The sequence below is a fragment of the Sphaerodactylus townsendi genome, linkage group LG13 (assembly GCF_021028975.2).
Source record: "Sphaerodactylus townsendi isolate TG3544 linkage group LG13, MPM_Stown_v2.3, whole genome shotgun sequence".
In the NCBI taxonomy this organism is placed as follows: Eukaryota; Metazoa; Chordata; class Lepidosauria; order Squamata; family Sphaerodactylidae; genus Sphaerodactylus; species Sphaerodactylus townsendi.
In genome coordinates this window covers 30,664,510-30,689,190 of record NC_059437.1, presented here as the reverse complement: position 1 = coordinate 30,689,190, position 24,681 = coordinate 30,664,510, and the positions used below count along the sequence as shown (strand labels likewise).

Sequence of the window (24,681 nt, the reverse complement as noted above, 5' to 3'; positions counted from 1 at the left end):
ACTGCAGAGATATCAGGGACAGAACCTGGGACCATCTTCAAGCAAAGTATGCATGCAAAGCCCATTACTGACATGGTTAGTTCAGTGATGCTCCTGGTCCATCATACTGATAGTCTCTTGAATAATAAAGGTGTGTTCTCTGAACCAATCTCTGGGCCAAAGAGGGATAACCCTTGGCAAAGACATTCTCTGTAGCATTTGTGGAGGATGTGTGCGTAGTTTCAGTACAGATGTTTATGTATGAATCTCTGAGTGGCATGAGAATGTAGCTGGTGGGACATCTCTCCACTGAACCACTGCCAAAATATGCTCATCCCATTCTGTATCCCAAAATACCATTTAAGAGAGTTAGTAGCACATCTCTATATCATGCTATATCCAAGGACCGTTGCATGTGGTATGTACCATGTTAACTTACCTGACTATATCTGCACACACACTTTTTTATTTGTTCCTTTTTTTTCCTTTTGCACATTAATTAGATTTCTTTTCCAAGGCTGTGGAATGGTTCACTTCTGTAGGTATGTCTGGAAAAACTGTTGCTGGAGCACTTCAGCCCCCAAATCAGCAGAAACGTGAAATCAGCTTTATATGCAAAGTAAATTTCCAGTGACTCTCATGCAGAGATGCTTTCTAAACTTACCAGCTTCAAATCAGTTGTGTTTTTTGCCCAGCAGAACATTCAGCTAACAGTTCATCAGGTTTGCTTTTTAAGCCAACTAACTAGCAGCTGTTTTCTGCTTTTTTAAATCACTCACGCAAAGCATTCAAACGCCTAAAGCAACAGGGAGGGGTGTGTACGGATCTTTGTTTTCCATTAATGCTATTCCAGAGTTGGTAGCATTTCAGACTTTGGAAGAGGTTTCTGTAGATACTTGTAGTATTGTTCATACAAAGGTAGAAACTCAGGACTGGTAAAAGTATTATAAGAACATAAGAACAAGCCAGCTGGATCAGACCAAAGTCCATCTAGTCCAGCTCTCTGCTACTCGCAGTGGCCCACCAGGTGCCTTTGGGAGCTCACATGTAGGATGTGAACGCAGTGGCCTTCTGCGGCTGTTGCTCCCGATCACCTGGTCTGTTAAGGCATTTGCAATCTCAGATCAAGGAGGATCTTTTATCTTTTAAGAGACCAACAGTAGCTTTTTGTTGTTTAAAAAAAGTTTCTGGAAACTTTCACACTCCTCAGAGGTACTTTGGAGTATCTTATTGTTAAAGGCATCCTTCAGCCGTAACAGTAGATTAGATGTGGGGGTAGCAGCATGATAGAGTGTGCTGTTAATTTGGAGCATAGGAAATAGGAAGAGGAAATCAGTTGAATTACAGCTGAAATGAACTGCCGCAACAGTGAGGTGGCTCATATCTCAAGCCATGAAAAACAGTATAATTACCATTCAATTAATTTTATGTCTCCAGTTCCATTTAAGTTCCAGCACTCTTCTACGGTAGATAAGACAAAACAAAAACACTGTTCTGGCACTCTTATAAGGCAGATAAGACAAAACAAAAACCCTCGTCTCCTTTGTGCAACCTTCCTCATCATGAATGGGCACCAAACATTTGTCAGCCTTCCTGCCTTCATTTGCTTTCTCCTAGTTTTCATTCCTTCTGAGTATCACCCTTTTTTGTGAGTTGTCTCTGTCTCTCACCCTTTTCTTTCCTAGTCTCCCTTGCTTCACTTGACTTGCTACCTCATAAGCTCCTTTCTTCTTTCTGACCCTCCATTTCTTGGCCCTTCTGCCTTACTTGCTGCTTATTGAAATTCCAGCAACTCAGCCAGTGGAAGTCAGAGCCCCCTTCTGCTTTGCCTTCTGTGATGTAACACCAGCTCAACCAATCAATGCTAGTGGCTTCATCCCAGTGCTACCAAATCCTTTACAGTTATAGATGTTAAATATTATCTGTGTTCTCCCTTTCATGGCAGATATAAACCTTGAGTACAGCCTGTCCGACGAGTATTGCAGTCACCACTTTTTAGTGGGCTTGCTCTTGAGAGAGATGTCTGTTGCCCTGCAGGACAATTATGATATTAGATACATGGCGATCAGCATTCTAAAGAGCCTTCTAATAAAGCATGCATTTGACAACAGATACCAGCATAAGGTACAGTAATTTTGAGTAACACTGAATACAATTAGCTGTTTGCTCCAAAAGCAAATTAGTGTGTAACCTTCCTATGCAGTTAAAAAGAGAAGAAAAAAATAGTCAGCTGTTGAAGGTGGGTCGTCTGCTGATATATCCCTGTTTCAGTTGTTTATTTGGGATTGGAAAAACATGTGATGGACCCCCTTACAGAGATTCTCTCTGCCCCCCACACCCTAAACCTGTGGTTCTCAACCTGGGGGCTGGGACCCCTTTGGGGGTCAAACGACCCTTTTACAGTGGTCGCCTAAGACTCCGTGCATCAGTGTTCTCCATCTGTAAAATGGATAAATGTTAGGGTTGGGGGTCACCACAACATGAGGAACTGTATTAAAGGGTCATGGCATTAGGAAGGTTGAGAACCACTGCCCCAAACCATTTAGCTGCAACCCAAATCTGGTATGAAAACAAGCCACGTGGTTTGCCCAGCTCCATGGGCCTCCAGGGAAATCAGTGCCCCAAATATTATCCGACAAGTGTCCCCCATACACATACCAACCCTTGTCAGTGATGGACATCATATCAAAAGAAATGCCTGCCAAACTTTGCATTCTAGGGTTAAAGCTGCCAATCTGCTCAAATGTCCAAATTGTCTACAGTCACAGAGTTTGAGATTCTTCACTGCAAGATCTGGGGCTTATGAAGGATATAAATTGTTCAGATTTAGCTAATGAAATGACCTCTTAACTTCAAAGACTGGCATTTTTTTACTATTTCCAGTTCCCTCCAGTGAATACTTCACTGCCTGCTAGCCCCCACATCGAATAGCTTTGGGGCTGCCTGAGAGTCATGAGTCTAGTGCAGGGGTCTGCAACCTGCGGCTCTCCAGATGTTCATGCACTACAATCCCCATCAGCTCCTGCCACCATGGCCAATTGGCCATGGTGGCAGGGGCTGATGGGAATTGTAGTCCATGAACATCTGGAGAGCTGCAGGTTGCAGCCCCCTGGTCTAGCATATCTCTGACTTCTTGCAGCAAGACTGGGCAAACGATAGATTTACTGCAGCCCAAACACTAGCTGGTGTGAATCTTTTATTAGGAAATGGCATACAGGGCTTCTAATAATAAGTAGCCAATATGCACAGGAGCGCTGTGCTCAGTTATTTGAGGGCACAGGCATAAATCTGTGCATGGTCCACATTTAGATTCCTGTCCATCTCTGTAATTTCCCATTCAATAAAACACCTCTTAAGAAGCCTGTACTATAAAAAGTTTTGCATGCCATTCCTTTCACATTCTGGCTTTCAAGTGTCTCATTCATCCTTTCGATATACCTTCAATTAAAGAGTTTGTTTTATTTTTAGGGGGCTACATTTGGTTCTGTAATAAGCCACAATTGGCTGCAGAGCCGTAGATTGCAGATCCTTGGTGCACAGTGTAAATATTCCAGATGGTATTTGAACCTGAAATGTCAATCAGGGAGGCAAGATCAGGAGATCTTGTCATGCGGCTGGTCAGTTGCTGCTGGCCTGAGGGCAGGAATATGTTTGATAAAGATCACTCAGCTCCCCCTGTCTGTAAGATGGACATTGCAGGGATCTTGCACAGAAGGGAGAGGGGGTTTAAGCCTTCATCCTTCAGTCAGTTTCTTCCCACTGTTTTAAAGTTTGTATTTTGAAGGACCTGGCTTGGTTTTTCTTTAGCACGCTAGTAGCCGAATGAGCAGCTGATTTTGATAAGTTTCCATCTCTTTTTTGCCCCCACCGTGGGGGCCTGAGGCAAAGAGGGGCTGCACAAGTCTGCAGTTTGTTTGCATGGTCTCATCTCATCTGTTTAAGCCCTTAGTTTTGTTTCCCTTGTTTTCCATGTGTTTTGTGATTACAGTTTAAAAACATGCTGCTGCCAGAATTGGCAACAGTCCAAAGTCTAATCACTGGGTCCAGGCTTTCCGTGAGAACTGCTGGCCTTCTGTATTTCTGCAGGGACTTCATTTGGCATCTGGATGGGCCTTTTGAACAGTTTCTTGCTATTAATTTTCTTTTAAAAGCAGATTGTGGTAGTGTGGTGTTCTTGAATATATACAAGCATACCCAGAGAACTGCGTGGCTATATTCCTGCAGGCAGAAAGAGCTTTTGAATTCTGAACAGCAGTGCTTGCAGTGAACCAGCAGTGCAAGTCTAAACAGCCTTGGAAAACGGGGCAAGGAATTTGGTCCCTATTCAAGGCAGATCTTTCGCTGAGTTTGAGAGGCGCCTGGGCGTGTTGGGCACTTTGCATCCCTTTGATAAGGAGAAAAGTGGGAGAAAAATATTTTAAATATATTTATTAGAAGTCCTGCAAAAGGGTCCAGCCATATGGGCTTTCCTAATTCTCCTTTAGGATTGTTCAGGTCCTCTTAATTCTGTTATGCAAAATAGTATGGTTTTTTCCCCATGTAGAAACTTGGAGTGAAGACATATGTAGCATTGAAAGAGAAAGCACAGAATATTCTAAAAATACACATACATGACTTCGGATATGCAATTTGTGTAACAGACATGCCAAATGCTAGTTTCGCCAAAGGGGGTCTCAGAATCACAAAAGATCTACAGATACTTCTGGTGCCCAGCTGAAAGGGGCCAATCTATGGGTCTCCAAACTCTTCAGAGTGTTCCTGCCCTGCATGTTGTCTGTTCTGTGGTCAGTTATGCTCACAAGTTATGCTCACAAGGTGACCATTGGTCAAACGATGCTGTCTCGTAGTCCTACTTTGCAAGGTTATTGTGAGGATTAAAAGGGACAGCCTCATGTGAACCACCCAAATTCTTCCAGGATGACAAAATGATATAAATGTTACAAATGGATCCTACCTCATAGTGAGGTTATGAGGAAAAACCAGGAAGAAGAGAACATGCTGCCCTAATCTCCTTGGGTGATTGGTTTGGTGAAAATGGTACAACTACTATTCCTAATAGCAACTAGATATTTGTTGTACACTGAAGCCCTAAAAAAAGAAATGAATTGGTCTACATATAGCTCAGACTTTTGTTGTAAAATCCTCTTGAAAATGGTCCTGCATGCAAACCCAATGATAACAAAACATGAGTTACACAAGACAGTAGTCATGTACTGTTCCATTTCATTTCAGATGTAAGAGGACATTCTGGACTCATGCCCATAATCATTTGCTTTCGAAGTGCTCACTCCACCCCAATTCTCTCTTCCAGAACCAACAGGCCAAAATAGCCCAGCTGTATTTGCCTCTGGTCGGACTGCTTTTGGAGAATATCCAACGCCTGGCTGGCCGGGACACTCTGTACTGTTGCACTGGCATGTCAAGTTCTGTGAGCAATCTTGGAGATACTAATAATCTTTCCTAGAAATGGCGAAGTGTATTTTTAGCTTGATTTGTAAACAGTTTGCCTCATTTTCAAGCTGGGTTCCAGAGAGCCTTGGAGTTTCCTTGGAGGTTGATCAAATATCACTTTTTTTAAAAAGTGATCAGGAATGGTGGAGATCCTTCCCTGAAAAATAATTGGCTCACCATTTCCCATCAATGGTGTGGGGTGTGTCTAGCATATCCTCTCAAAGCACATGGGGCAATGGGTAGGCCTTATAAGCTGACATGAAATCTAGGCAAACAGAGGGTATAGAATAAGGCTGGCATTACCAGTCAGTTGACAGGTTGGATACTGTGAGGCTGTGTCTACATGGTGATTTATTTTTATTTATTTATTTATTTATTTTATTAGATTTTTATACCGCCCCATCCCCAAAGGGCTCTGGGCGGTGTACAACATTTAAAACACAATATAATTAAATAAACATTTAAAAGCAGCGATAAAATTTCCCAGTGCGTTTACCAAATATAAAACTCAAGGTTTAAATTTAAATTTAAATTCAAGATATAAGGTGGCGTCCAGCGTTCCAATAATATAAAATCCCTCCCTCCCCACGGTAGAGGGAGGCGTGGCGAGTCTCATTAGATGATTGGCGGCCCAGATGTTAAGGGCCAAGGAAGGGGCACCATTAGCGGCTGGTTCCTCCAAAGGCCCGGTGGAACAGCTCTGTCTTACAGGCCCTGCCGAACTCCCCAAGAGCTTTCCACCAGGCTGGGGCCAAGGCCGTAAAGGTCCTGGCCCGTGTGGAGGCCAGCCGCATCGCCGAGGGGCCAGGGACCACCAGTAAATTGGCCTCCGCCAATCGGAGAGGCTGCGTAGGGACATATGGGGTGATGCGGTCTCGAAGATACGATGGCCCCAGGCCGTGAATGACTCTCTTTCATTGCCACTTCAAATGCAGAGGCATTCACAGTTGCCGTGCAACATCCACACTGCAGTTTCTCCTGCCTTTTCCTTGCCTCATCCTCTCCCATCCCAGCCTTTGTTCCCTCTCTGCTACCATTGGGGATTTTTAGTCTTTTTTTAAAAAAAATCATAAATTGAAACATCACTTTACCATTATAAATTTATAGTGATCTCCCTGCTAGGTTTTATGAATTTCCAGCTTTCATTTTTTAGCAGTGTTACATCTCTAGCCTCTTTTGTGGCACTAAGAAGACATATCTTCACAATGAAAAAGACTTGCTTTCTAAAAAAATGAAAAAGCTGAAGACTTGCTTTCTAAAAAAACAGAAGTAGGGCATTTGGAGGAAGTAGATTGTTAGAGCATTATAAGGCTATATATGTCAATCACTGCTTTTTAAACAAGCCCTCCAGTGTAAGGGGGAATTTCAGTAGGGAGGGGCAGAGGAAGGAAAACGATGCCGACGTGGACAATGGCTGCCAAAAATGTGTGCTTTTCTGTCCACACAACATATAAATATGCTTTGGCTGTGACCTTTCCAAAAAAGATTGGACCACAGCAAAGCATGGGAGAAAACTGGAAGTGGACAATGAAGGGATGACGTTATGCGGATGGTCCCACTGAAAAAACTCAGGAACAGACCTAGCAGGAAAACTCAGCTTATCCTATTAGCCTCCTGCAGCTATTTCCAACCGGCAAGCACAAGCCAACATTGGTTGCAAAGATCCAAAGTTTACAGACCAAGACTTTTTTGTGCGCACTCGGTAAACTGTAAATGACATTTTTAAGAAGTTAAGGTAATTGGCTTGTTTTCAACTATCTGCAGAGTTCACCCTCTTGCTCATTCCTGTAAGACCCTTGAAATTTTCTTCCTGGGAAGTCAGTGGGTCCTCATGGCCAGCATGGGGGGCAAAGTGCGGATCTGTGGGTGGGAGTTGAGAATCATCCCAGAAACAGAAGTGCAGCTATCAGAGAAGCTGCACAGTTGGATTTGGGCAGTGTTTGATACTATCAGTGAATTTGCAATTAGCATAAGTATCAAACTTCTAATAATACTAATGCCTTAAAGAATGCTTGCCTATTTTTGACCAACCAGATGAACAGGTTATCTCTGATTAATCAGCCCCCTAACCTGGCCTTAAATGTCATGTAAATCCAAAAATACGTCAATAAATAAAAATTGCCCCATTCCACAACAAATGTGCAGTGGTTCCTCATCACAGAAGTCAACACTGAAATTGATTCAATGCAAAAAAGAACTTTAAAGGACCACTGCACTAACTAGACTATTGTCTGATTTGGATCCAGGAACTGTTATTAATTCATGGGGCTCTTGGTGTTAACAGCTACACTTTTTATAGAGGAAAGGGGTGGGGAAATGCTAAATGCATACTATCCAGAGCAGTGGGAGGTATACCTGTATGCTTGATTTAGCCATTGCTTCAGTTCATGATTGCGGGAAGCTAAAGATGCTTTGAAATATATTGCATTTGAGGAGAGACAGTACAACTTGGAGGGGTTTGATCTGCAGTGGCTCTTTCATGCTTGCAAACAACCGCTTTATTATGGCGTAATCAAGAGATAAACTGCATGCGTGAACCAACCCACAGAGTTATAACCAGTTCTCCACAGACAGCTCATCTCTGTGCAGAAGACATTCTTACTCTTCACCCTTTTTGGTCTCCCATTGTGCAAGTAATCCCCATCTTCTTAATTTTCCTTCTAGCAGTCTCTTCCTATCTCCTCTTGGAAGTCTTTCTTGTTTACATATAAAGGTCAAGAGAACTCACTAAAGCTCTTGAGTTGAACAGTTTTGCTATTTTTGATCATGGGAAAATTATTCATGCTGAAAGTTGGGGAGGATGGTTTAAGAACCAGTGGCTCAACTAATCCAGCTGTCCGTTTCCGAGATGCTTCCAGAAACCCCCATGCAGGACATCAGCCTTCCCTCACACTGCTTACTTATCCCCACTGCTGATTTTCAGAGGGTAATTGCCGTTGAACTTGGAGGTTCCGTTTAGCTGTCATGGATAATGGATCATTTCGAATTAGCTTCTAAGTTAGACTTCTGTTTTATCTTTTGCTTTTTCATCTGAGCACAAGCCAAATTATCTGCTTTCTGAAACCGTCTGTCTTTTCCCTTCCCTGCAGACATCCAGAGATGACTTTATGTGTAATTTTACACCACCCTCCAATAGGTCAAGTCTCATTGTTGATAAAGAAACACGTAAGCAGACCAACATTAGGGTTGAACCGCTCTTTCCTGGGTGTTTTAGATATAATTTTTGCTCCCTCCTCCAATAGAATGTTTCTCAGATTGGGAGGGGGGACCAGAGTGTCGGGATGGAATGACGGTAGATTCGGAGCTCCAATTCCACCCCATCTGTCTCCTCAGTGACCTCACCGGATAGTGGTCCGTTGCTTAATCTCTCTCTACTTCACTTCTCTGATCTGTAAAATAGGAATTACAGTGGCTGTTTTTCAGCAGTGTTTTAAGGCCATGCATGGTAGATTATGTTTAAGAATGATAAGGCATGCTGAGTATCCCAATGTTAGGAGGGACCTGCTGGATTTAACCAGCTGTCCATCAAGTCCAGCATCCTGTCTCACACAGTGGCAGACCAGTTGCCTTGGGGAGCCCTCCTCTGATGTTGCCTCCTTTCAGGAGTATCTAGAGGTTTGCTACCTCTGAATCTAGTGGATACCTTCTGTTGTTGTTGGGCTGGTTTGCATTTACCTGTGCTGGCAAAGGTTGCTTAACTTGGATGTTGGAAAAGAATTCCAGCTGTTTGGGGATTTAGTTTGGGGTGGCTAGTCTCACTGTACTGTTGCCCTGAAAGCTAATTTCTAGCGTTTTGTTTGTTTGTTTAAATTATGCATGTGCTACCCCTCAGTCAGCTCAGCAGACAGCAATATGTCCATAAAATAATTTGAACTGAAAAACAAAAACAAATGTCAGCAGACATGAAGCCATTGGACACATTTTCTTATCTACTTTTTAGTTTATGGTATGACTCTCCAGAATGGACTCATGATTAAGAGGCAGGACTCGAGAGGATCTCTCAGTTCGGAAGGAGGGGCGGGATCTCCTGAGCAGTGTGGCACCAATGAAAACGTAATGTCACTATTTCAACTTCAATTTCAATGACAGAAAAACCCTGAAACATCAAATGTGTCACACTTATCTATGCCTTGTGAGGTATTGAGCAGGAAGAGCAGACACCATCCTACCACTTGACCAAAGAGAGTTTGAAATCTTCCTCCAACTGAAGTGGCTCTTTCCCCAACAGAAGTTAGAGACACAATTTCACATTTGTCTGAAAGAGGTTCTGCTCTTCAGGCTAAGAGCCAAAGGTTAAGAACTCTTTTGCTTAAAGGCAGTCCCAGGCCTTTAATACCCATCTGCAGAGCCTGTGAGATGTTACCCAGCTGTTGCTAGATAACAGAATCTTCTTCGCTTCCTCTCCTACTAGAACCTGTAGTGTTTGCAGCTAAATTATCCGATGTGGACAAGCCAGTCCAGTTGTTATAGCATAATGAGAGTTCAGTATCCTTTCTGAAGGTCTATGAGGCCTGAGCATGCACAGTCTGAGGAACACTTACAAGTCAAGGATCAAACCCTAGAATACTGCAACATCATCAAACCAGCACAGTTAATCTGCTGGAATCCGTGACCTGTCCATGAATCTTTGTTTTTGGTTAAAATAGATGCGGAGGAGCTCAACACGCAGCAGCATCTCCCAGTATGGGCGACTGGACCAGTATGAAATCCGGAGCCTCCTCGTGTGTTTCCTTTATGTAATTAAAATGATATCTGAAGGTTAGTACTTTGCCGCAAAGGCACACTTGCGCTTTACCTGTGCAGATGCAGCATGACCCAAATTTATATAAAGAGCAGTCACTATAGAATAGAAGTCTCTGACTTATTTGACTGTGTGAGCTGTTAGATTTGGAGGCTGTGTGGAAGTTTTGAACTGGCCAGTAGTTTGCACTCTGTTGATACAAATGGGTTTCTCCCATGATAATTACTTTGAACTGCTTGGCAGTATTAAGACATGTAAACAAGGACGGAGGAAGCAACCCAAAGTTTTGTAACTTCAAAGCCATGAGACATGAGCTCTACACCACCAACAGATGTCCAGGCAGGGGGCGGGGGTTCTGTGAAGTTGCAGCTACCTTATGGCAACCCCAAAGTTTTCCAAGGGAAGAGAGGTGGCTTGACACTGCCTTCTTAACAGTGTGGAAAAAACCTGGGCCTTCCTGTTCGAGTGTTACAGAATCCTCAACCTTTTTGTTTTTTATTTATTTATTGCCAAGAAAAGTACCTTCATACAATCAAGCCCTCTGCCTTCCTTGCACAATTGCTTATGTTCTGCCTTCCTTGCACAATTGCTTATGTGGCATATCGAGGCAAAGATGGCCAATTGATTTGCGTTGCCATTATCCTACCATTGTGGTAACTTTTTCATTTGTGAGAATCACCTCTTGGTGGGTCTCAGAGATGTGTTCTGGACTAAGGGAGGGCACCATACCCATTGAGCGGTTTGCTCTTGCTTCCAGATACCTTGCTGACCTACTGGAACAAAATATCGCCCCAGGAGCTGTTGAACATCCTTGTCCTGCTAGAGTAAGTTCTTGTTTTTTAATCATTACATCTCTGCATTTTAAAAAGGAAGAAAGCAGATGCTCCCAGGCGTGGAATTCCATCAGATTGCACGTTTGCATGTTTGTCCACTGAAATGGTGGCCTGTTACAGTGAATTTTTGTTAAAATAAAATTGAGAAATGATTCACACACCCCCTATGTCTTACCTAGTTTGGCTTTTAGCTTTAAAACAAACAAAAACAGAATATTTTGCTATGTAAACTAGAAGAAAAAAATGATCTCCCTTGTAACAAATGTATGTATAACTGTATAGCATTTATTCTTTCATTATATTAATTAGTTTACTGCTTATTGTGAAAGGGTCCATGAGGGGGGCATCTGGGAGTGAGGGGGGCATCTGGGCAAATTATACCCAACCTGACTGTGCCTCAGAGTGTAGTACAAAATAATTTATTTCCTATGTGCAGTGGTGGGATCCAAAAATTTTAGTAACAGGTTGCCATGGTGGTGGGATTCAAACTGTGGCGTAGCACCAATGGGGCTGGGCGGGGCTTATGGGGGCATGGCCAGGCATTCCGGGGGCAGGGCATTCCTGGGTGGGGCTATGGCAAGGACACAGCCACTGCTCTGGTCCTTGGGCGGGAAACGAATGCACGCAGGCGCAGGCTGCCACGCACGCCGGTGCACCTCCTGCTAGACTAGTTCTGCTCGCTACTGCTCAGAGGAGGGGCGTAACTAAGGCAAAAATCATGTGGCAAAATCACCAATTAGTAACCCCCTCTTAGCACACACAAATAATTAGTAACCTACTCTCGGGAACCTGTGAGAACCTGCTGGATCCCACCTCTGCCTATGTGCCTGGAGCCTCACTTAAGATTGAGGACCATGGCATTAAGGCGGGGGGTGCGGGGAGGAAGGGGCTTTAGCCTACCCCTCATATTTACACCCTTTTCCTGACTGAAAAGGCTCTGAAAGGGTGCTATTTGCCCATGGAGGGGCTGTTCATGCAGCCCATGAGTTAAATTGTTGGTCCCTTAGTTGCATTATTTTATCATTTTAATTTGCCATCTTCTATATTATTGGGGGGTTTGACCAGTTGTGTTTTTTTACTGTTACAAACCACGTTGGGGTTGATTTGGCCAAAAGCAAAGTGGCAAAAAAGGGGTTTAATAAATAAGCACCCCATTCTAGATGGAGGAATTCTCAGCTTATTCAGGGAAATTCCTCAATAACGGCTAAGGTTTGGGAGGCTACAGGTTCGAATCTCACCTTTGTCACAAACTTGTTCAGTGGCCGCAGACAAGACTCTCTCTCTCTCTTTTTCTCTCAACCCCATCCCCCTATCTGCCATGTTGAAGATATTAATACTGGCCTACCTTACATGGATGCTGTTAGAGTTACAATAGGATGATATGTGAAATACTTTGAACCTTAAAAGCACTAAACATTATTCACATGCCTGGAAATGATATTGAGATCTACCAACCAATCCCTCTGCCTTATAGCACCCCAGTTCCTAGTATTCAGTGGAGGTACAGAGCCAAGGCAGTTAGTCTGATTTTGGAGCCATTCACAAGATTACATCAATCTTATTAAATTTATCTGGTTTTTTCCCTTGTTTTGTTCCCCTTAGAGTGTGCCTGTATCACTTTAGATATGTCGGGAAAAGAAACATTGCCAGGTATTATTTTTATTTCAGTGATCACTATTAATACTATCTGCCTTTCCTGTGATGGAGAAAGCTGGTTGGTGGGGCTTGGGTGGAATTGTGTTACAGCAGAGGGCACTGTTGCCCATTGTCCTGAACTTCCATGGTTTTTAGCAGAGACAAGGAGAGCCACTCTCTACAGGTTTTCACACTTTGCCAGTGCCTTGAGGAAGGCAAAAGCAAGCAGGAACTGGATATTGCCAAGGGGCTAAAAGCCGAGCAAATCATAAGTACCCCACAAGGTCCATCTTGTCCAGCGTGCAGTTTCCTGTAGAGGCCAAACAGAAACGTCTAGAGGTCTCACAAGCAAGCATGAAGCTTTTGGGCACCCCTTATTGTTATTCAGATGGGATCTGGACCCTCAATCAGGGGCAGAGCAAGGGGGAACTGTGCCCGAGGCACATGTGGACCCTGCACCCCTGCGGCGGCAGCGCCCGCCCCTGCCCTGGAACACACCAGTGATGCCCCCGCACCAGCACCCCTTTCCCATTGGTGCTACGCCACTGCCCCCAATGAAGCCGTTCTTGTCACTAGTCTAGAACATGATCATTGCTTTAGATGTGAGAAGTCCCTGGTTCAGTTACCAGGCAAATTCATGTGTAGCAAGGGAGGGGCATATCTCTTGTGGGAGGAGCCTACAGTAAAGAAAAAGAGTTGTTTTTTGTACGCTGCTTTTCTCCATCATAAGGAGTCTCAAAGTGATTTACAATCACCTTCCCCACTCTGCAACCAACCCCCTTTGAGGTAGGTGGGGCTGGGAGAGTTCTGAGAGAACTGTGACTAGCCCAAAGTCACTGGGTGGGGAGAAACAAACCTGGTTCTCCACATTAGAGTCTACTGCTCTTAACCACTACACCGCACTGGCTCTCGCTTTGGCAAGTCCAGACTACTAGGAGAATGGGAAGCAGGAAGCACAAATCCCTGAGAAGTCAGCCTGGAGGGAATGTGGCTGGCAGGGAGGGCAGAAAATGGAATAAGCCCTCATTGGTATAAGAATTAGGTCTTGCAACCAAACAAAAGCTACATCTAACCTGGAAGTCTGTATAGCTCTTCCTGGTCAGGGGAACCCAGTAGGCTGCCAGGTTGTCTGGAATCACTCTGGAGCCTAGGAGGACATTGTAGGCCTAGAGCCCCAAATGAATTGCATGCAGGTGCAGCAGAGATTCTCTTCTTCCTGTAGCTTCTATTAATGGTAAAACACATGCTTTGCATGCAGAAGCTTCCAGGGATGGTCAAGCTTTTCTGCTGGAAGACCACTCCTTGGTTTCTGTTTACTTTTGAGGGCTCCCAGGTGGAACCCTGGCTCTTGCTGTTTCCTGTGCCAGCATCTCCTCAAAGCTCTCACAGGCCTCTGAAAGTAATCTCAAACTTGTCAAATACTTCTTCAGCGGCCTTATTTAATTCTGCAGAAAGCAGCTGTCTCTCCAGATTGCTTATGAACAAAACTCATTGCCCCCTCTCTACCTCAGGGTTCATGATGCTTGGATGTCAAAACACATGGGTGTGGACAGGAAGTCTCAGACGATGCCTGCCCTTCGAAGCCGCGCTGGTGCTATGCAAGCCCGCCTCCAGCACCTGAGCAGCTTAGACAGCTCATTCACACTCAATCACAGTACGTATGCGCAAGTGGTCAAGACTCACAGCTGGCTTCCACACCCAGTTTGAGACTTGGCTGCTGAGCTTGGTCTGCTTCTCTCGCTGGAAAGTTCCAGGCAGTTGTTTTTAATGGCTTGTGAAACTTGGGCTGCTTTTCAAATGATTTTTACCATGTTGTTTGTAAGTGCCTTAAGCAAGTTTCTAAAAAGATGGTGTGTAGATTTTCTGAATAAATACGTTTCTCTGTTGCGTCACCCCTCTTGTCGCTGTGTCACACTTTACAGAGAAGAGATATATTTGCATTGCTACCTCTGGTCAGCTGTATTTTTGCAGTAAAATCATGTGTCTGAAAATGCACTTAGCATTCTTGACCAATTGCCATTTATTCCAATTTTAAAGATGAGACTCCAGGTCTAGCTAGGCAGAACTGAGATTGCACCCAAGCCCTGGTCCTGCACATTGTAGCCACTGGACAAACATTTGGCCCTTTCCAGCTACCATCTCTAAGGAACTTTGCCTTTAATATTTTCATTAAATACTGAGCAGCAGTGCTTCCAAAATTTGTCTTTAGCCTGCTTTTCTTCCCCAGATGCTGGTACCTCAGAAGCAGACATCATGCACCAGGCTCTGCTAGAGGGCAACACAGTCACAGAAGTGACTTTGACTGTCCTGGACACCATTTCGTTCTTTACCCAGTGTTTCAAGGTATGTGATGGATTCTCCACAGAGCATTACTTTTGGCTAGCCCGTGCCCATTTTTGCTGCTGGGTATGGCCGAGACGACTTTCTTGGTAATGTTAGATTTTCTGGCTCTTTACAAGCCAGTCAAACACACTATACTGTCTGGCCTACAGACTTATAGGGAGGGGACTATTGCTTGGTTGGAGAGCATCAGCTTGGCGTGCAAAAAGTTCAGTCTCCAGCATCCCCAAGGACCAGGCAGTAGGTGATGCGGAAGATGCCACCTGAGATACTGAAGGGCCGCTGCTGAGCTGAGTAGACAAAAGACTGTGATTCAGTACAAGGCAGCTTCATGTGTTCATGTGACCAGTTCTTTGACATCATGCAGTTGATTGTGTGTGGTCCTGGTTGGGTCTACCTAACAAGTTCTCCAGCTGTTAGCCTATATGTACCAAGTGTACCTGAACAATTAAAGACATTTGTGATCTAAATTTGACTTTCCAAACTATTTTTATCACACCATTTATTTGATTGATTTTGTATGGGGGCTATGTTCTGTGCCATAATTGACACCCAAATTTTTCAGGAATCTCCTGTCTGAATCTTCAGTTGCATTAAAAACTCCTTGCAAATAGAAGAATAGCACACTGGGAAGAAGGCTGCACTAGAACATGTTCCCCTAAACATACCAGTTTTCTGTGGGTCAGGAATAGTGACACAGGGCCAGTGAAGAAGATTTCAAAGTCTTGTGTATCTTTCCTTCCCACATCATACCAGGCTGTGAAATATCTGACATATCAAAGAGGTGTATTCTAGCTTAATCTTTATGTGCTAGTTTTCTAAATGCAGGGAGCTTTTCATGGAAGAGAAGATTCAAGCATGAGATTTCCCTACGGCCAGGCTGGTGCACTGCCTCCTTCAACTGTCACTTATGTCAGAGAATAGTGCCTCAGAAGCCTAAAATAAATGGGTGTACATTTTTCAACATATCACTTACGGGGTTTGTTTTCCCACTCCTACACACAAAGTCTGCTTGGACTAGTGACCGTTCTTCCTGAACTCTCTTAGCCCCACCTACCTATCTCACAAGTGGTCTGTTCTGGGGAGGAGAAGGGAAGGTGATTGTAAGCCGCTTTGAGACTCCTTGTGGTAGAGAAAAGCAGGATTTAAAAACCAACTCCTCTTCTTTTTGTTGCATGCACACAAACACATGTTTAAAATAACAATAAGCACATAAACAGCAGAGGTGGGATCCAGCAGGTTCTCACAGTTTCCCGAGAGTAGGTTACTAATTATTTGTGTGTGCCAAGAGGGGGTTACTAATTGGTGATTTTGCCATGTGATTTTTGCCTTAGTTACACCCCTCCTCTCAGCAGTAGCGCACAGAACTTGAAGCAGTCTAGCAGGAGGTGCACTGGTGTGCGTGGCAGCCTGCGCCTGCGTGCGTTCGTTTCCCGCCCAAGGACCTGCGCAGTGGCTGCGTCCTTGCCACATCCCCGCCCAGGAATGCCACGCCCCTGGAATGCCTGGCCACGCCCCCGTCGTGCCCCACCCAGCCCCATTGGCGCCATGCCACAATTTGAATCCCACCACCATGGGAACCTGTTACTAAAAATTTTGGATCCCACCACTGATAAGCAGGCTTAGTAAGGGAGCACCAAACAAAGCAGAAAAGTCTTCATACACTGGCAGAGGACAGTGGTAGAGGGGAACAGGTGAATTCTGGAGGGAAGGAGTTCCAAAGTCTGGCCACCACCATCTTGCCTCAGATGATGGCCCCCAAAATATATCCCCTGAAATAGCTGTGGCAGCTAGTTTGTTCTTATGGGAGCAGGCTGTGCATATGTTGATCTTAAGGTCTATAGGTCTTTAAACATGAGTACCTTGAACTGGGTCTAAAAGCAAATTGGGAACCATTGTAAGTTGTGCAAGATTGGAGGAATATGGTCCCTACAACCCACTCTAGTCAGCATTCCGAACACAGTATTCTATACCAATTATAGCTTCTGTAGTCTCTTAAAAGGCAGCCACAAGTAGACCTACAATGCAGTAGTCAAGTTTGGATTCTACCAGTGCCTGCACTCTAGGGGCAAGATCATTTCTGCCCAAGAGGGGGTTTTCCTCCTATAATGGAGAAGAGAATATTTTCCATGAAAAGTTTTAAAAGTTTGCTTTCAAAGAATACTATTTTTGCTTTTTTTTTTGCTTTTTCTGCCAGGAAATATCCTGATTACCGTAACTCGTTAACAAGGATCACATTATAGGTCACAACAACCTCATAACATTGTTGTCTTTTCTAGCAATGATTACCGTATCTCCAGGAAATAAATGCTGGTTTTGTTCTTGTAAGCTTCAGGATATCACTGATGAATTAAGGATGTGGAGAATTTCTGAAGTATTTTTTTTCCTTTCAGCATCTGTTTCATTCAGTACCTATTATTGATGGTATATTAGTCTTACATATTGTTGTTCCTTTTTATTTAAAAAAATTAAACTTATTTAACACAGTAATGACATTTTATCCTATGTGGTTAATGAGATTGTTATTATGAAGCAATGAACTGTGTTTTACTGTAATAGCTTTACATTTTGACCAAGTAGTTTTCTTTTGATTAGTTTAGATCAGGAGTGTCAAACAAGGATTCATCCGGTCCCTTGAGAGGGCTTATCAGGCCTGTGAGCCAGCTGAGGCAACCTCCCCTCCTTGCTCTCAATCTGGCCCAGCTCACCAGGCCAGGTCGGGAGTGGGAGGGGCATTGTCTCAGCTGGCTTGCAGGCCTGATAAGTTCTCTCAAGGTAGCTTCCCCACCCTGCTGTGGGGTTATCAGTTCAGGTACCCTCCCTCAGTGCCGTTCTGGGATCAGTTGAGAAAGCCACACATGGCCTCCCCCAGATCCGGCCCAACCAAGTCACATTTATGTCATATCTGGCCCTCATAACAAATGAGTCCAAACCCCTGGTTTAGTTTATGGGCTTGAACTGAGAATCTGGTCCACTGGTTGCCCTAACCTGCTATATTTATTGTTGTTGTTATTGTTGTATTTATTGTTTTTGTTGTTATTGTTGTACTGTAGCTGTTGTCCTGTAGCTGTTGTTGCTGATGATGTTGACATCATTTGGGTGCAAGGGGAAAGTGGGAGGGGTAAGGTGAACACAAGAATAACAAGCATTTGTATGTGTTTGTTTTGATTTTTAAAAATTGATTTGTTTTATATCTCGCCATTTTGCATCTAAAGACTGGCTCAGGCTGGCTTACAGTACAAAATACAATACAAATACATACTTTCCTGATTGATCAATTCAGAAGGGGGAACCTAACACAACAACAAAACCAATCCAATCCAACAAAATCCCACAAATAAATTAAAAGCTAGAAAGAGTAGGGAGGATTAGGAAAGGGTAGGAATGCCAGCAATGTTGTCACTATTGCTGCCTCATCCTAGGTCTGGTGGAAAAACTCCATCTTGCAGGCCTTGCAGAATTGAGCTAAATCCTGCAGGGCCCAGGACTCAGTTGACAGAGTTCCAGCAGGCCTCGGTCCTAATGTTTCTATGCTACCTTTCTACCCAATTCAATGCTCCCAATACTGTATTTATGTGTTAAAAAACATTTCAATTCTGCTCATGACTAGAGCTGCCAACTGTAGTTTGGGAAATTCCTAGAGATTTGGGGGCGGAGTTTGGGAGGAAGGGAGGGGCCTCACCAGGGAGATGATGCCATTGAGTCTACCCTCTGAAGCTGCTATTTCCACCAGAGGTTAGAGTTGTAATTCCTGGAGAACATCAGATCCCAACTGGAGATTGGCAAGTTTGCCCATTACAGACGAACCTTATGTCATAAAGTCCGTATTTAGCCATCAATGTCATGCAGCAAGAAGTGGTGTGAGGCTACGGTCCATCCATCCATTTATTTTGTTTGTCAGGTGTGAATTCCTAGAGATTTGGGGGCGGAGTTTGGGAGGAAGGGCGGGGCCTCACAAGGGAGATGATGCCATTGAGTCTACCCTCTGAAGCTGCTATTGTCAGGTGTGAATTCCTAGAGATTTGGGGGCGGAGTTTGGGAGGAAGGGCGGGGCCTCACCAGGGAGATGATGCCCCGTAGTTTTAATCTAAGAAAACAAAACCAAAGGGTTATCCCTCCATTAGGCTAAAGTGGGTTGTCAGCCTGCCTCTCCACATCTGTAATGTAGGGCTGCAGGTGTTAACTGGGGCAAGGACTGGAGCAAGAAGGTGAAAGCTCCATGCGCAAACATCACATACTGACTTCCTGAATAAAATACATTTCTCTTTGTTCTCCAGAACCAGCTCTTAAACAATGATGGTCACAACCCACTGATGAAAAAGGTTTTTGATATTCATCTTGCCTTTCTTAAAAATGGGCAGTCCGAAGCAGCCCTCAAGCATGTATTTGCTTCTCTGAGAGCTTTCATCAACAAGGTATGGATGGTGTTTGTGTGTGTGCATGAATGAGAGAGAGAGATCTCCCTGAGAATAATAATAGACAAAGCTGCAGGATGTACTCCTTATCCCCAGTTTGCTACAGTGAAGTCCTGACAATCTTGGCTTTCTTGTTTAAAACTAAAATCTTTAAATCCAATTTTTTCCCCTTGGGAAGCTTGGAGAAGCATTCAGCATTCACTGAGCAATAGAAAACTATTATATTGGTGACAGGGGGACAAAATACATTTTTAAAATGTTGTATGTCCTGTTGAGGGCTTCATTGTATAAAAGCAGGAATATAAGCACGGCTGGAGTGAGGGGGAACTGCTCCAGGGGCACGCGTCTGCCCTGCGCCCCTGCCACATCCCGGAACGCCCCCTCTATGCCCCCGGACCAGTGCACGCCCGGTGTGTCACACCCCCACCCCTATCCCCTTGGTGCTACACCACTGAATATAAGTATAATAAACACAAATGCTTTTTTGCACCAATCAGAATGAACCTAAGTTTTTGTTTTGATACAGTGTTATTGCAACTTGTCCATGTATTGACCAGCTAGGTGGCATCATTGTTAAAACCACTCATGATTGATTTGAGTTGTACTGCAGAATCTGCTTCTAGGTCTCAGATGATGGGCTGGGAAATGAAGTGTTTTCTGAAAACACAAAAATTACCTACTCCTTATCTCAAGTATCATAGACATAATACAATGTGAGGTAGAATACAATGGCTTTTTCTGTTTTTAACCCTTGCCCTCCAGTTTCCCTCAGCATTTTTCAAAGGAAGGGTGAATATGTGTGCTGCCTTTTGCTACGAGGTCCTTAAGTGTTGCACCTCCAAACTCAGTTCGACACGAAATGAGGCCTCTGCCCTTCTGTACCTACTCATGAGGAACAACTTTGAGTTCACCAAGCGAAAGACCTTCCTTCGAACTCACCTTCAGGTCAGTGAAAGTGGAGAAGGGAACAGAAAACAGAACTTACTTGAGGCAGAACTCAGAGAAGAGCTCAGCTCCTCTGCAGATAGACTGGTGAAAAGTGTGCTAATAATTTCCTTCCTTCAAGTGTGGTTATATCTATTATTAAATAGGGCCAGGAAACTTACTTGCTCAGTTAAAAAGTTCATCGGAGACCATTCTCTGCATGCCTCCATCCTTAGAGATCTGTGGAAAGGATCTCCATGAGTCAATTGCAACTCAGCAGTACTTTCTCCTCCTTTGCCAAGTTGCTCCTTATTTTTAAACAAAAACAATTATTGGACATGCCATTTACCACTGTTTATGTGACTTTAACTTCTGTTTAAATTGTTGTGATTGTATTCATGTACTTGCTTTGTAAGCTGACTCGGAAACCACATACTAATAGTTCTTTGAGCTGGATACAGAGCTTTACTATAATTATAAATACATGACTAGAGTAAGAAGAGGGGATTTTGGGGGATTTAATAATACTTAGGAAATAGTAGTTTTGAGTGGAGGTTGTTATTCCCATATTGTCGGTGGAGGAACGGGGTTTTGAGGGTGGGTGCAGCTGAATTCTCTGAGGGCCAATGTAGACAATACGTGCGACACAAATCAGGTTGAGGATTCCCTGACCTGACTCACAATCACACATAATGTTGGGGAACTTACATTCCCACCTCTCTAAGACCCAGTTAAGCTTGGGAACACTGGGGAGGGGATGAGTTTCAGCCTTCTGTCCCACATCATTTTCTTTCTGGGTTGAGTACTGATAATTAATCTGTTAGTGGAGGTGATTTCCACCAGTGCAAAGAGGCTTCTTCTGTTACAGAATGAGTTGCTTCAGAAGAAGGCACCTTTTGGCTGGAGGAAAGGGCTTCCACTAGCGGACCAAATTTCTGATTTGTAGCTGAAGTAATCCTCCCCAGCATAAAAGAGGCAAAGCGATTCACTGGACCACAGGCTGCTAAAGAAGGGGGCCATCCTAGAGCAAATATTATCTCCCCCTCCCCTCCACACAACACTTCCTGCTGCTCTTTATATTGTTATCTCAAAATATCAGAAAATTAGAGGTCAGTGTTGTGTGAGTGAGCTTCTTTTCTGTTACTTGAAGCAACCAGCAACATGGAAGGGTGAGTGAGGGGGAAGGCGTGCAAAGCAGCGCAAGGGAGAGGGAAGGCTGGCTGTGGACAGAGAGAAGATCTGTGGGGCAAAGCTGTGCTCACTGGTAAATCTGTCCCATTCTGGCAGCAAAGCAAATTAAAAGTTGTGCTAAAAGTGGTCTTGCGTGCTGCAGAGAGAATGAAAAGTGAAAGCAGGTCTCGAGGAAACAGGTCTGTTGAAAAAATCTTGCTGTAACGGACATTTGCCCCATCATGCAGCAAGTGCACTGTGCATAATCAGCCTATATTTTAAAATGTGTAAATGTACAGTAGAGAATCTTACAGATATACAGAAAACATCCTCCTCTGAAGCAGGTGATCTTGCATCTCTGCATCCGGGGGGGGGGGGGGGGGGGAATAAGAAGTATATCAGGACCATCTGCCTCTCTTTTCCCCCTGTCCCCCATAGAGGCTGATTTGTAGGACCCAAGTCCAAATGCATTGAATAAAGCTCAGATACACCAGCAAGCCTTGTATAGCTGGGTGGGTACTGTGGGCTCAGAGGACGCTTTGTATAAATTATGCTGCAGCACGCTAATAGCTCTTTCATGGCACGCAGTTGGAATTTATTTAAAGCATTTTAAAACCAAACTCTCATCTGTTAGCCAAGTAGGAGGCTTGTAGAAATGAAACAGAAGTGACCCTAAGCCACCTCCCTGGGATTTTCAGATGGCAGCCGATGTTATTTATATCCCACATTCTAATTTAAAAACCTCACATGTTGGGCAGCACATGCATCTGTTTACAGTTGGCACCAGGTGAAACAAACAACACCTCTGTCTTCCCAACAGATCATTATTGCTGTGAGCCAGTTGATAGCAGATGTTGCACTCAGTGGAGGCTCAAGATTCCAGGAGTCGCTCTCCATCATTAATAACTTTGCCAACAGTGACAGGCCAGTGAAGGTAGGTTTCTTTTAATGAAAGACAAACAAAGCCTCAGCCAGCCTGGCAACAAGGCTGTTTCAATAGGATCTACAAAACATGCACCATCTCTCAGTTACAGCCACGAGGAACATCATATTTTGTTTGCTTGAGAAGATCAGTAAGGTCCATTGGCAGAGGCAGCCCTAACATTGTTTTTAGTAGTAATTGGGAAGCCATCTGAGAGGATTCACCTCCTCTTCATTGGAAGACATTCGACAGAGGATCCTCTGGAGTTCACTCCATGACTGAGAGCTTTCCAAGAAAGTCCTAGGAACACAGCAAAGCATGAGACATGAGGTTAATCAGCAGTCACGTTTGGTGCAGCAACCCTCACCTAGCATTTGTTTGAAGCAAAAGGTACAGATGAGACCAGTCTCCCACCAACACCCAGCCTGTTCCAGCTGGGTACTAGATTCTAATGACGCAAGACATTCAGGCAAAAAAAATGCCTGAAATGTTATTTCTCCTCCAAGAGAGGTACAGACTTCAATCTGGTTCTTGTTGGCCTTAGGATTACTAAAATGCACTGTTTTGTTTATTTATAGTAGGCGTAAGTGGCCTTCCAGCAGAGAATAGTTTACAGCTATTTAAAGTTTAAAACGTTAAACTAATTACCACTGTGATTTCCCATGCAAGGCATATATACAGCTTTCACCAAAGAAATTAAGGGGTAGAACATGGTCCAAAGCAAATTAGTATGACGTAGTGATTAGAGTAGGACTAGGGATCTCCACGTTCCAGTTCACAGGCATGAAGCTCACCAGCTGACCTTGAACCAGTCGTTTTCTCTCAACTGACCTACCTCACAGGATTGTTGTGAGAAAACAGCAGAGACGGGACAGCCATGTGTGCAACCCTAAGCGCCTTGGAGGAGTAAAAAACATAACAGATAGATAGAGAATCATGGTCAGGAGTGGTTTTAAGTTTAATCATGGCAATTTAGGCTAGGTGTAACTTGCTCGCTCATCTGGACCCACAGGGCAAATGATCCCACCTTTTAACATAATGTCACCCTGTGTGGCTTTTTTTCCCTTGGAAAAAAACAACGTTTCTGTGTTTAAGGAAGGAACAGAGACCAATGCTTCTTTTTTTAAAGCCTGGCATTTCCTTTTCAGCAAAAAAACATTTCCTGCCTACAGCTCTGGTGTATCTTCCTAAAATAATACTGTTTTCTGAAATGATGTGTACCTGGTCATGGGAGGAGGTGTGCCTAGGGTACACGAGGTGTGCCTAGGGTACATCCTAATTTGCTTATAGGTGCAGAATGTCTTTCTAAGGTTTGTGGGAAGGGCTGCTTGCCAGAAACCATAAAAGATATGGCTGTTCCACCTGGGACTATGTGAGCTTGCAGATGTACAAATAATGTACTGCAAAAACTATACAAGCCATCCTGCTGGTCAGGTGCAAGTTCCCCTGAGTAACTATTTCTCCTTATCATGGAGGTCGGGAGCAGAATCTGTTGCTCAGAATGAGTCAGTGTTTCCAAAAGTTTAATTTTCATAATTTTTGCAGGTTGGTTCAAAACATTAACTTGCTTCAAAACATTTGCTTATTTACTTCTTTGGCAGAATCTTTCCCTCTTTCTCCCTTCTCCTCTCCTGCTAGGTACATCCTATTCCAACCATAGGCTTGAGGGCCAAATTTACCCCTGATTGTCCTGGAAAAACACACTCATTCAGAGACACCATGCTACTTAACCCTCACCATCCTGCTCTACCCCTCAGCTTATCTTCTAACTGAGCCTCTTTTATGGCAGGCAACTGCTTTTCCTTCCGAAGTCAAAGACTTGACCAAGAGGATTCGGACCGTTCTGATGGCTACAGCTCAAATGAAGGAGCATGAGAAGGATCCTGAAATGTTAATTGATTTACAATACAGCTTGGCCAAGTCCTATGCCAGCACGCCGGAGCTTAGGAAAACATGGCTGGACAGCATGGCCAAGATTCACATCAAGAATGGTGATTTCTCTGAGGTAATCACTTTGGCTGTCCCTGTGTGCCTTGCTGGAAAAGCACGGGCATTTGTTAGTGACCATAACTGTTTTCTCTTGGTCTTTGTTTTGCAGGCCGCCATGTGCTACGTTCACATTGCAGCGCTTGTAGCCGAATTTCTGCATAGAAAGAGTAAGTAATTTCTGTTGTGGAGCAAACTGGAGCAGGAAGAAGCGTAAAGGCTTGTTTTATGCTTCAGGATATTTGGGGGGGGGGGTTGATTTTGTGTTTACTAATTGTGCTATTT

At 44.0% G+C, this 24,681-nt stretch overlaps 1 protein-coding gene across 2 annotated transcripts in view; it reads left to right on the top strand.

Annotated features, from left to right (window-relative positions):
• The window catches only part of DOCK11 (dedicator of cytokinesis 11), a 115,963-nt gene that overhangs the window by 67,191 nt on the left and 24,091 nt on the right, over positions 1-24,681 (top strand). For both annotated transcript variants that reach the window (XM_048514038.1, XM_048514039.1), the window contains exons 31-44: positions 1,925-2,103; positions 5,291-5,407; positions 8,520-8,595; positions 9,371-9,483; positions 10,077-10,188; positions 10,929-10,995; positions 12,607-12,654; positions 14,151-14,293; positions 14,867-14,982; positions 19,257-19,394; positions 20,157-20,339; positions 22,309-22,422; positions 24,200-24,415; positions 24,509-24,566. In XM_048514038.1, the coding sequence (XP_048369995.1) occupies positions 1,925-2,103; positions 5,291-5,407; positions 8,520-8,595; positions 9,371-9,483; positions 10,077-10,188; positions 10,929-10,995; positions 12,607-12,654; positions 14,151-14,293; positions 14,867-14,982; positions 19,257-19,394; positions 20,157-20,339; positions 22,309-22,422; positions 24,200-24,415; positions 24,509-24,566 (1,680 nt within the window). The remainder of the gene's footprint in view (positions 1-1,924; positions 2,104-5,290; positions 5,408-8,519; positions 8,596-9,370; positions 9,484-10,076; positions 10,189-10,928; positions 10,996-12,606; positions 12,655-14,150; positions 14,294-14,866; positions 14,983-19,256; positions 19,395-20,156; positions 20,340-22,308; positions 22,423-24,199; positions 24,416-24,508; positions 24,567-24,681) is intronic.